The sequence below is a fragment of the Megalops cyprinoides genome, chromosome 23 (assembly GCF_013368585.1).
Source record: "Megalops cyprinoides isolate fMegCyp1 chromosome 23, fMegCyp1.pri, whole genome shotgun sequence".
NCBI lineage: Eukaryota > Metazoa > Chordata > Actinopteri > Elopiformes > Megalopidae > Megalops > Megalops cyprinoides.
This window is the reverse complement of record NC_050605.1, coordinates 12,406,929-12,417,277: the sequence shown is the minus strand read 5'-3', so window position 1 is coordinate 12,417,277 and position 10,349 is coordinate 12,406,929. Positions and strand designations below refer to the sequence as shown.

Here is a 10,349-nt window from a genome sequence, read left to right as displayed (position 1 = left end):
ATGTAAAATTTTATTTCCAAAACGTAAGCAACAGAGATTACACAGGTAACTTTTAGCAAATGCAGTCCTTAACTTAAACAGTAGCTACATCCGGACCTTCAAAATGAAAGACTCATACTTACACTCCAACTACTGTAACCTCTAAGATACAAAAAAAGCATAAATAATAAATATTGGAATGGCCACAAGAGAAAAAGGATGTAATTCAAAACAATCAGAAGAGAGCAAAAGTACAGTAAGTATAAACAAGAAAGTGTGCCTTAAATACAATGTTTTTTTTCTTTCTTTTTTGTACAAATTGTGCAAGATTTCTTACTAAGGCTCTGGTCTTGACGTGACAACTGTCTGCCACACAGGAACATACACAAGCTTCCTGTGTTCTGAGCATACTGAGACATGTAGCAAACAAACAACAAAAAATAGGCCACTGTTGCAGTGTAGGGTCTCTAATGGGGTCCACGAGGAGAAATTGGAAAAGCAATAAAATGATCATGCACTTCAAACTGATGGAAAACAAGGTTTTTATGCCTAAAGCTTTCTCCATAGCAAAACAACTACATTACAACCATTAAGGCGAAGATATCTGGAGTGGCATCTGTAAAGGCTGTATCTACACATACTGTTTCAGTGTTCTGTGCACAAAAATGGATGACTATGATGCATGTAACAATTTTGTCACTGTTTATTTGGGGTTTTGTCTTCAAAAGCAAGGTTTTACCCAAACATTGTCATTTTATTTCAATAAAAAATAGTAGAGAAAAAATAACAATGTCAGTCAATAGGGAAATATGAATCATAAAACTACAATAAATAAGTTCTAATTAAGTTGCAACTTCAATAGCACATAACATTACCCCTTTAGACCCCCCAGAAGGAAAAATAACACTTACATCAAAATCAAATTTTATCCTCTTGTGAAGGTGTATTCCAACAATGTTGGTTACCCAGGAGACCATTTGCTTCACGTACAGCAAATGAGAGGTCCGTAATTAAAGCATTCATTATTTGATTTGAAAAAAAAAATGTCCTTCCAGTAAAACTGTAGCGCAAAACAGCATCTCTATATCTTCTCTTTAGTGCAAGTTTAAAATGTAAAACAACTGTAATTATTCCTCAGAGGTAACATTTTTATGTTTTTTTTTTAATTTATAACTGACAGAAAATGTTTCAAATATCCAATGCGGGGGGGCTCTGTCTTTTATTTTGATCCTTTTGCTTTTGTGGCTTCCAAGGGCCTTCCATTGCAATGGTTTACTAGAACATAAACACAAGGGAACTTTCCATTTCCTTTTCATTTACACATCTTCAGTGTCCCTCCACACTCTCCAATTGTGGTTTTCTAATATTCTGAGAGTGATTGACAGTCCGGCTTCTGCCAGTTGAAGAGAGCTATACAGTGAGATAAACCAGAGATCAATCACAGAATCAAGCTTTCATATAACACAGTAGGGTTCCCTAGGTAACCTGGATTTTCTGCAGTAGAGGAGTGTTGTGCTGAAACAGCGCCTCAGCTCTCTGTTGGAGAAAATGCAGATGAATGGATTGACTCCAGCCTGGGCAAAACTCATCCAGACGGCGGCAGTTAGGTACCCCCCTGGCACCACCGGCCCCCTGGCAAACACCCTCCAGTAGCAGGCCACCAGATACGGGCCCCACAAGGTCAGGAAGAAAAACGTCATGATGTAGAACATCCTGCTTATCCTTTTCTCGGTTTTGAACTCGTCCAGCACCAGCAGCCGCCTCCGGCCCGCCGTGTTGGTGTTCTGCCGTATTCCCAGCAAGGTGGGCGGCGTCGGGCCTCTGCCGAAGCCGGCCAACCAGTTGGCAGCCGCCTGACCACTGGCACCAGGACCGTGGAAGGTCCAGTTCTGGCTGACAGCTGGCACAAACTGGACCGGCTTCATCTTCCTGCGGTCGTGGACGAAGAAGATTAGCTTGAGGTAGACAAGCTGAGTGGCGAGGAGGATGAGGGCCAGCAGCAGCATGAAGCCCAGGGAGTCGTTGGCTCGGAAGGAGCGGTGCTGGAAGGTGCACTGGTCCTCTTCCCTGATGAAGGAGTAGGTCCCTACGTCCAGGACCGGAGGGAAGGCCATGGCCACCGACAGCGTCCACACCATGCAGATGACGGCCAGGCAGGTCCAGAACGTCAACCTCTTGGTGTAGAAACGGTGGTGGGCTATGGCCAGGTACCGAGTCACGCTGATGCAGAACAGCATAAAGGCGGTGTGAAAGCAGGACAGGACCCCCAGGAAAGCGATCACCTTGCAGGTCAGCGTGCCGTACGTCCACGTCGACCCATTTTTGACCGAGGTGAAGACGAAAGGGAAACAAATGGCAGACCGCAGAATGTCTGAGGCACAGAGGTCCAGCAGGAAGTAGTACGGGGCTCTGTGTAAGCTTTTGTCTTTGATGAGCAGGATGGAGATCAGGAGATTGCCGACCACGCCAACTCCGATAATGAAACCCAGGGACGTCAGTTTGAGGAACGTGGCCAGGGGAGAGACATTCTGCAAGATGCTGTGGTCAGCTGCATGGCTGTAGTTCGCCATAGATGGAGGGATCATAAGATAATTGCTTCAATCAAGTCTCATGATCTAGAGGCACAGGGAAGAGATAGATCCATTGATGTGCTTTAAAGTACCATCCAGGCTTGATAGCAGGCTCTCTTCTAAGGCATCCTTTATTCTTTTGTCTCATCACACCTAAATCCCTGAAAAATGTCATCCACTGATCAGGACTTCGTCATAGAGACTAGACTTGTTTCATTATACTCTTGAGGCTACTTGAGACTATGTAAGGTATGAGGCAGCCACAAAGGAAATAAGTCTTTTTCATTCTTTTCTCGTTCATTTTCCTTTTCGACGATATTGCAAATTGGATTTAAAATGGTATGCAGTCAACGCAGAGCAACTGCCCTAGTGTACATTATTTGTCAGTTCGACTCGATATAAACGCAATATTAATCCCCATCATAATAATGGGGGGTTCTTTTTTCATGTCTACGTGTTTTAAATGTAGGGACACTACCAGAAAACAATAGAAATTAATTATGAAAATATGCTCAATCGTCACTAAGAAAAAAAAAAGCGATGCATTTCTTCCATTTTAGTAAACATATAGCTTCGAGGGGAACACGAGATTTAAAATGAAGCTAAATCGGGTTACATTTTATAACGGTTCAAACATTTATAAGCTACAAATACAGCGAGAAGGCTGTTGATCACACCCAGAGATCCTGCAGAATTTATGTATCTAGCAAACGTTAACCAGGAGCAGCCTCTTTGAGCTCACTCTGCCTTCATGCTTTGTTGAAAATTAATGGAGGGTGAATACAGAATTAAGCATCAATGTTTTTTGTCTGTTCAAATGTTGACTGGAATTACTCGTCACAAGTTAATAATGCATTCCTTGGACAAAGAAACGATTAAGCAGCCTTATCATGTTTCTAATTAAATTCCGGCTAAGACAGAGCTCATGATCAGACTGACCAAAATACGGGCTATAAGAATCATATCCGTAAGGAAACATTGTTTTATTTGGTTAATTAATCATCGTTCTTTCTCAGTATTCCGAGCCAAAGTCGAACCCCAGGATGCATGGAAAATCCACATATATTAATATATGCATATAATATGTAATTGCCATAACTGCAAGCATACGAACCTTCTTTTATAAATAAATGCGCTGTGCAGTAAAGCTGGTGAATACAAAATGCATGGCTTTCATAGCAGTGCGTTTTTTTTTATTTAAATACGGTGCACATAGTTTGCCTTCTTATTGAAAAGAAATAGGCTACAACATTAAACAGCTTTTGTCACGTCTTTTTCATCATGCAATATAATGATTTCTCCCGTTGCATTTCTGACACTAAAATGTTAGACTGCACATTCACTGTAGCTAAACGGCACGTCCATTAAGCAGAACAATTTGTTAGAACTAGCTATGTATTGACTGCAATTTATGCCACAATTTAAGGCCAACAGAATGAAAACGACAGGTAATATATTAATCAAAGCCATACCTGTTGATTTTCCTCTTTGTTTCCTGGGACGTTATTTATATTGCAGAAGTCACTTTGCTGTAAAAAGCTTGGTTTTGTTGCCTGTTCTCTTTTTCCACAGTGAATATACAGTAAACGGCAGGGAGAGAGCATGCGCACTGATCCTATTTGTGATCCAAGCCGCGTCTTGTCTCTTGTTGCAGCAGCACGGTCTCTCCCGGCAACATCTGCTCAATGAGGGCAGCATCAGTAGCCTTGCAATTTCTTCATCAATATTACAGTCAGGCATCATGCGCTACCTGCTCAGTCATTTTCGGTTGGAGCACTGCAAATTGAGTCCCACCATTCATTTTCCATCTGGTTTCCTGCACAGTAAGAATGTCTTTATGTCAACAATTTACCCAGTACCAGGCTTTTCACAGGCGACACACGAATGTGGGACTTCTACTTTATAATGAAAGAGTAGATTACTGCATTTCCCTGTTGATAAATGCATGCCATTCCTATAGACTTGTGAGTGATTTTGGCGATTTATTAAAACATCGATATTATGGTATGAAAAAAGTTATGCCTCTGGTTTAAATCAAAATAGTACGTCTTAGGATATTCTCAACATACATTATTGACGCACACGAAATGAAATTCTTAAAGCCATCTGTAAATTATGACAGCACATGTGATGTCAGCACACGACGTTTTCGTTAAATCATCTACTTACGTGACAGTAGTGGGAATATATTGCTTGATCTGCATTGTGCGGGGAAAAAAACGGTCATAGCCCTGCAATCAACTCCATTTCTCTCCTGATCCGTTGTTCCCCCAACTTTCTCCCATATATTGTCATGCTCTGTGCTCATTCTCTAACCATCTTACAGGTGTGCGTCATTGTAATAGAGAAAAAAACCGGCTGACTTTACGTGATGGACAGCAAAAATGGCTTCCTAAGCAGGAAAAAAAACCTCTAAATAATCGTTTTACAGTGTGGGTTTCAGGTGAAAAGAACAGCTGCAGTGTTGTATAGACCGTTCTGTTGAAAGGAGGGGTGCATATTCAATTCTTCATATGCAGGGTGGAGTGGTCAACATTAATCCATGCTACTGTTTCATGGGGAAAATATGATGTTGCGTATTTTGGGTATTATGACTGGTGTAGGCTTTACAGACAGGGTATGAAAAAAAATTATCAAAGGCTTCAAAGTTTCTGACATTTGCTGTCACAAGTGTAAAAAAGGTTTTATGAGAAAATCACTCACATATAAAATATATGTATGTATTGTTTACATCATGAAAAGATACATTTCATTTAAGAAAAGATGACATTGTAACAGACCACATCAAATCTAATATTGATGATGTTTCAGTGTAAACAGGGAGTATGTAGCATGAGTAAGCTGATTACAATAATCAGCAGAGGGTAAATCACTTCATAATGCAAGTTTCCTTAGACATTCCTTATATGTAAGATGGGCTAATAAAGTCTGTGTTTGGTTTTTTAGACCATTTAGCAGTATACACAAAACAATAAACATAGTAAGAGCATGTAAGGGTTTTTTTTTTCTTTTCAGGTTCTAGCAAATAGTGTTTGCCAAAATAATTATTTACTTCAGTAGACATGACTTTGCCATATGTAGGGTTAACCAAAAATGTTGGAAATGTGGGGATTCACTTTTGTCCAGGACACACTTCCACAACAGTTCCAATACTGACATTTTACAGATTACCTTCCTTCATTCAAAAGACACATTTCCACTGGTGTCACATTCAAATTATTGTTATTATAAATAGGATATGCGTTTCAGGTCAAGTATTTACAATTTACAGTTCCATTGGAAATACCGAGACTAACAGGATCAAGCAATCATACAGTTTGCGATTAGCAGTTTAAACCCGCCAGTCAGGTATTCTGCAATATGACAACGAAGCATTTGCTCAATTTTAGTGGAAATCTAGTGTCAGTGTCCTCCTTCAATTCCATAATCTTTGTTTACATTATTTTACAAAGAGATTTGCGCGTTAATTATGACATGGTGCACCATCACCCGCCCTTTAATCAAAGTCTGCACTTATCCTCAGCATTAATAAGCAATCTCCAGTGAATGCTATCATTCTACTTCAGTGCAAAACAAAACAAGAATTAAGTGAAACACGTAAAGAGTGGAAGTCGGGAGACGTCACATCTGGTTGCAAACTCAGTTATTGACCAAAATTTAGGATGTTGTCACACTGCAACAGTGCAATAGGATGCACCATTTCCACCAAATCCAAAAGCCAGAACCGTAGTTTAGACAGATTACGGTTACATTCTTTGTTTGCGTCTTGCAAGGGAACGTCAACCTCTTCATACTCCTTGGAAGACCGCGGTGTGGTGCGTTCTCTCGTCCGCGTCTTCCTAGTTGTCTCTCTCTCTTAGCGCCTCTTTCTCAGTGCATCAAGCCGCACAAGGCAATGCCGCCTCTGCTTCAGTGAAAGCAAACAGTCATGGGAATCATTTTGGATGCACGCTTCACCTTTGGGGGACAAAGCTCAGGCAGATAAGCATCTCGATGTTCAGCGCATTACGCACTTTCAGTTTGTGACAGCAGGCCTGTTGCCAGACCGCTATCAGTCTGCCTCTCATAGCTGTCCGTTCGTTCTCCGTGCGTACCAGCCGATACAGGCACACAACCCCACAATCATAATTGTCGTCCCTAAAAGAAGAGCGACGGCATCCCCGCCATCAAATGCCTCAGCAGTTGGTATAAAGGAGAGAAAGAGTAACCACAGCATTACGAACACACCGGACTTCTCCGCGCAGGAGGCCATGTTGTGTTGTCCCACAGGCTGATCATAGTGACGGTGTGTCAGATGATTGGGCTGCAGTTCCTGCATGGGGCCAATTGTACTGTGGCATTCATGTTGCTATGCTGGGAGCTAATTGTCTGAAGCGCTGTTTTTCCAGTTTCTTTTGTTTATTATACGAGATCCTTTAATTTGGCAGGACTTAAAACGACGTTTAGAATGTGATAAGCACATTTCGTTTTATTTGTTAAAAATACTACTCGGTGTAATTTTAGGTGTTGTTTCCATAGATAAAAAAAATATAAACTATGACCCATTCCCCTCAAGATCCACAATAGTTCATTGAACGCGACTGTGCATGTGTTACGAAACAAATAATCGTATTTATTTGTTCTGACATGAATTGCTACCTGTAAAAACTAATGCATCATTATGACACGGTTCATGAGACAGTAAAGCAAAAGCAATCCCTCTTAAAGGGTTTGTGTTTGAGCAATACATAAAGGCAACAAGTATGCTATTCCACAACCGTAGCCTTCAGGATATTTTAAATAGATGGTTTTAAAATTGATATCATACCACCCTTTTTAACAATAATAATAAATAAATATATAAATAAATAAACGTTTACAAGTCAACCTTTAATGCACAGCAAATTGATGAATCCTCAATAAAGTCTATTTACCTGCCCAATAAACTCCTTAGTCTAACTTCCTATTAAAACAACCTTAACTACATGAAAGTCCATAGAAAAAACCCTTTTGAAACTCTTAAATTGCTTGGAGCAAAAATGTCATTGGACCCTTAACCCTCATTGTTTCAGTAAGTATCCAGTTTTATGAACATGTATTGTAAATAGCATCTATCTATCTATCTATCTATCTATCTATCTATCTATCTACCCTTTGGTCCGATAAGGGCATAAGGGACATTAATAACAATTATAGGGTCAGCTGTACTTGCACATATGGGACTGTAGTGCAATATGTCATCCTAAAAAATGATTTGACTTGATGGTTTAATGCCAGGAGAGGAGCCATTTTGACTTTCTATTTGATTGTGTCTAACTATGCACATTTTAGTACATTTTAGCACAATTGTTAGTCAGTTACTTTATAATTCAATTAAATACTTATCACTGTGTTGAATGTACAATGTCTCATGGTGATATGGAAAGAACACAAAAAGTAACAAAAATAAGAAATATATGTTAAGGGAATCCTTTTCCCAGTTCTGTTAAAAGTCAGCCATTGTATGAAATGAAATTCTGAACACAACCCATCTCAAAGCACAAATACAAACCTCAACGGAGAGCAGAATTTCCATTCTACTACAAATGTGTGACTTAAATGTATAATATTGTGGCAAATCAAAGTGCTGTATATACCAATGGTATAAATCTAAACAGACAGGCCAGTTAGTCACCTATTGGAGTGGCACCCATTCAAATATGGATAGAGAGATGTCAGACAGAACTGAGATAGTATTCAGTTACTCTTGGAGGAATGCCAGTGAAGATTCCAGCAAATTCAAATGACAAACTTGCTGGCTGTGAGATAAAGGCTGTAAATGGTCTGCATTGCCTGAGACTAAACCTCACCAGTGTTTAGAGAAGTCCTGTCTTAACAAACATCACACCAGTTTCAACAGCAGCAGTGTGGTGTAGTGGTAAGGGGCAGGGCTTGTAAGCAAAAGGTTTCTGGTTTGATTCCCTGCTGGGCCACTGCTGTTGTACCCTTGAGTAAGGTACTTAACCCACAGCTGCCTCAGTGAATATCCAGCTGTATAAATGGATAACAAGTAAAAGTTGTAACCTATGTGTTGTTCTGGGTAAGAGCATCTGCTAAATAATGTAAATGTAACAAGAATAGAATTTGGCAAGAAAGGTCAAAATGAAAACATTTATACTACTATATAGCAATCAAAAGGTTATAGGGTCATAGACAATCAGTTAGGATGTCAGTCCTAACTGATTTACCAACTGGGTGTTGAGATGCTGTCATTGCATTCATTTTGTGTTAAACATACTGCAATACTGCCAAATCAGCAGTTTTTCACTGACATGCTGTGTTACATTTCACCTTAACCCGGAAATTAACTGACATATGGCATGGCAGGATTCTTGGGGTTCGCCTCTATCTGCATATTCAATGAACTGAGCTTTAATTTAATTAGCACGATGCAACTGAACTAAAACCTTGACCTTGTAAGACTAAAACCTTGACCTTGTAAGACTTCCGTGGCATTGCCTGACCTGCTGATCTAAAAGTGCTAGTGGACAGGTTTGGGTCTAATAACCCATACAGGAGTCTGGGCCTGAAAAGTCCATTACAATGTTGGCCGCGTGCATTGGGAGATTAATGGTACTGTCCTGACCCGTTAGACAAACACACTCATTTCTATTTTTGCTTGACCCAGGGCTGATCAATTGCTACTACGTTGAAGACTGAAAAAAACAGGCCACGATCAGAATGCAGCCGAGAGGCAGTCTGACTGCTGCCCGAGGCTGAGATAGTCGTGATGCAAGAGTGCCCGGCCCTTGCAGCTATCCATAGCTCAGCTGACAGTATCTGAGCCAAGCATGTGCAGTGGAGAGGCCAGTATTGGACAATCTATATCAGAAGGCTCCCAGTTATCTGTGTGATCTGGTGCATGTATGACAGAGAACCAAAGCACATCTCATGTTTTAGTTGATGGCATGAAAGGTTTACTTCATTTACCAGTTACGCTGTGCATTTGATGTCTTCATGCAAACATTAGACACATCTTTTGTTGCATGGAATGTCAATTAATTACTAGCGTGTGAAGGATTGTTGTTATGGATAATAGCAATACCTAAATATTTTAGTATTAAGTATTTTAGTATTACAGTGCTGTAGTGCAATGGCAGTTTGTAGAAAAAGGGATGAATATGTGACCTCTATCGTCCCCCTTGGTCCTTGCAAGCTCAGTTGATGTTTTTGACTTTTTTTGAATTACTTGCCTCAAGTTCAGTAACTAGCACCAGACGTTAATTGGATATTTGTAACCATAATCAGAGAGCTATCCGCCTATTCTAAACAGCCCCAGAACGCATCCTTTTGAAAGGTTACATGTTGAAATTGGTTTCTTTGAAAAGAATAAAACCTTGAGAAATGTGTCAGTACTTTTGTGTTGAATCTTCAGAACATCTGTAATGACATGCTGTAAAATGGCATTACTAATGCACCTTGCTGTGGTTTTTGTATAGCTGAATTAGGTGTTAAACACTGTATGGGTTTGAGTCACTCTACAAAGAGATGTGTGTTTTTTCTGTGCTAATTTTGGCACTGCTTCATTCATGAATGAAACATTTCAGACTTAAATGCATCACATTGTTTTATCCTCTTAAATATACTGCACATCTCTAGAGGAATACATTCATCCTCAGTTCAAGTTAAAGATGTCTCATTTGACCTCCCAAGTAGCTCATTGGTTAAGGTGCTTTCTCTACCTACACACTGAGCACAGTGACCCATGTTCAATCTTGCCTGTGTCCTCAGCTGAAGATGACCCACAGCAGCAGAACAAATAAGTTTCATTCCGTCAGAGAA

General features: G+C 40.1%; 2 protein-coding genes across 3 annotated transcripts; both read right to left on the bottom strand.

The window, feature by feature from the left end:
• Window positions 1-1,186: 1,186 nt before the first annotated feature.
• On the bottom strand, window positions 1,187-4,216 carry LOC118770443 (probable G protein-coupled receptor 85). Of its 2 annotated transcripts, none has more exons than XM_036518107.1 (2): window positions 4,022-4,216; window positions 1,187-2,710 (listed from the first exon to the last, which is right to left on the bottom strand). In XM_036518107.1, exon 2 carries the CDS (start codon window positions 2,562-2,564, stop codon window positions 1,434-1,436), a length of 1,131 nt encoding a protein of 376 aa, XP_036374000.1. In that variant the 5' UTR covers window positions 2,565-2,710; window positions 4,022-4,216; the 3' UTR covers window positions 1,187-1,433. The 2 variants fall into 2 exon arrangements, with proteins under 2 accessions (XP_036374000.1, XP_036374001.1); XM_036518108.1 differs by having other exon boundaries at window positions 1,187-2,594.
• A 1,156-nt stretch (window positions 4,217-5,372) lies between these two features.
• Window positions 5,373-6,801, bottom strand: LOC118770609 (small integral membrane protein 30-like). Its single transcript, XM_036518371.1, has one exon. The coding sequence runs from the start codon at window positions 6,799-6,801 to the stop codon at window positions 6,613-6,615; it is 189 nt and encodes a 62-aa protein (XP_036374264.1). The 3' UTR covers window positions 5,373-6,612.
• Window positions 6,802-10,349: the final 3,548 nt, after the last annotated feature.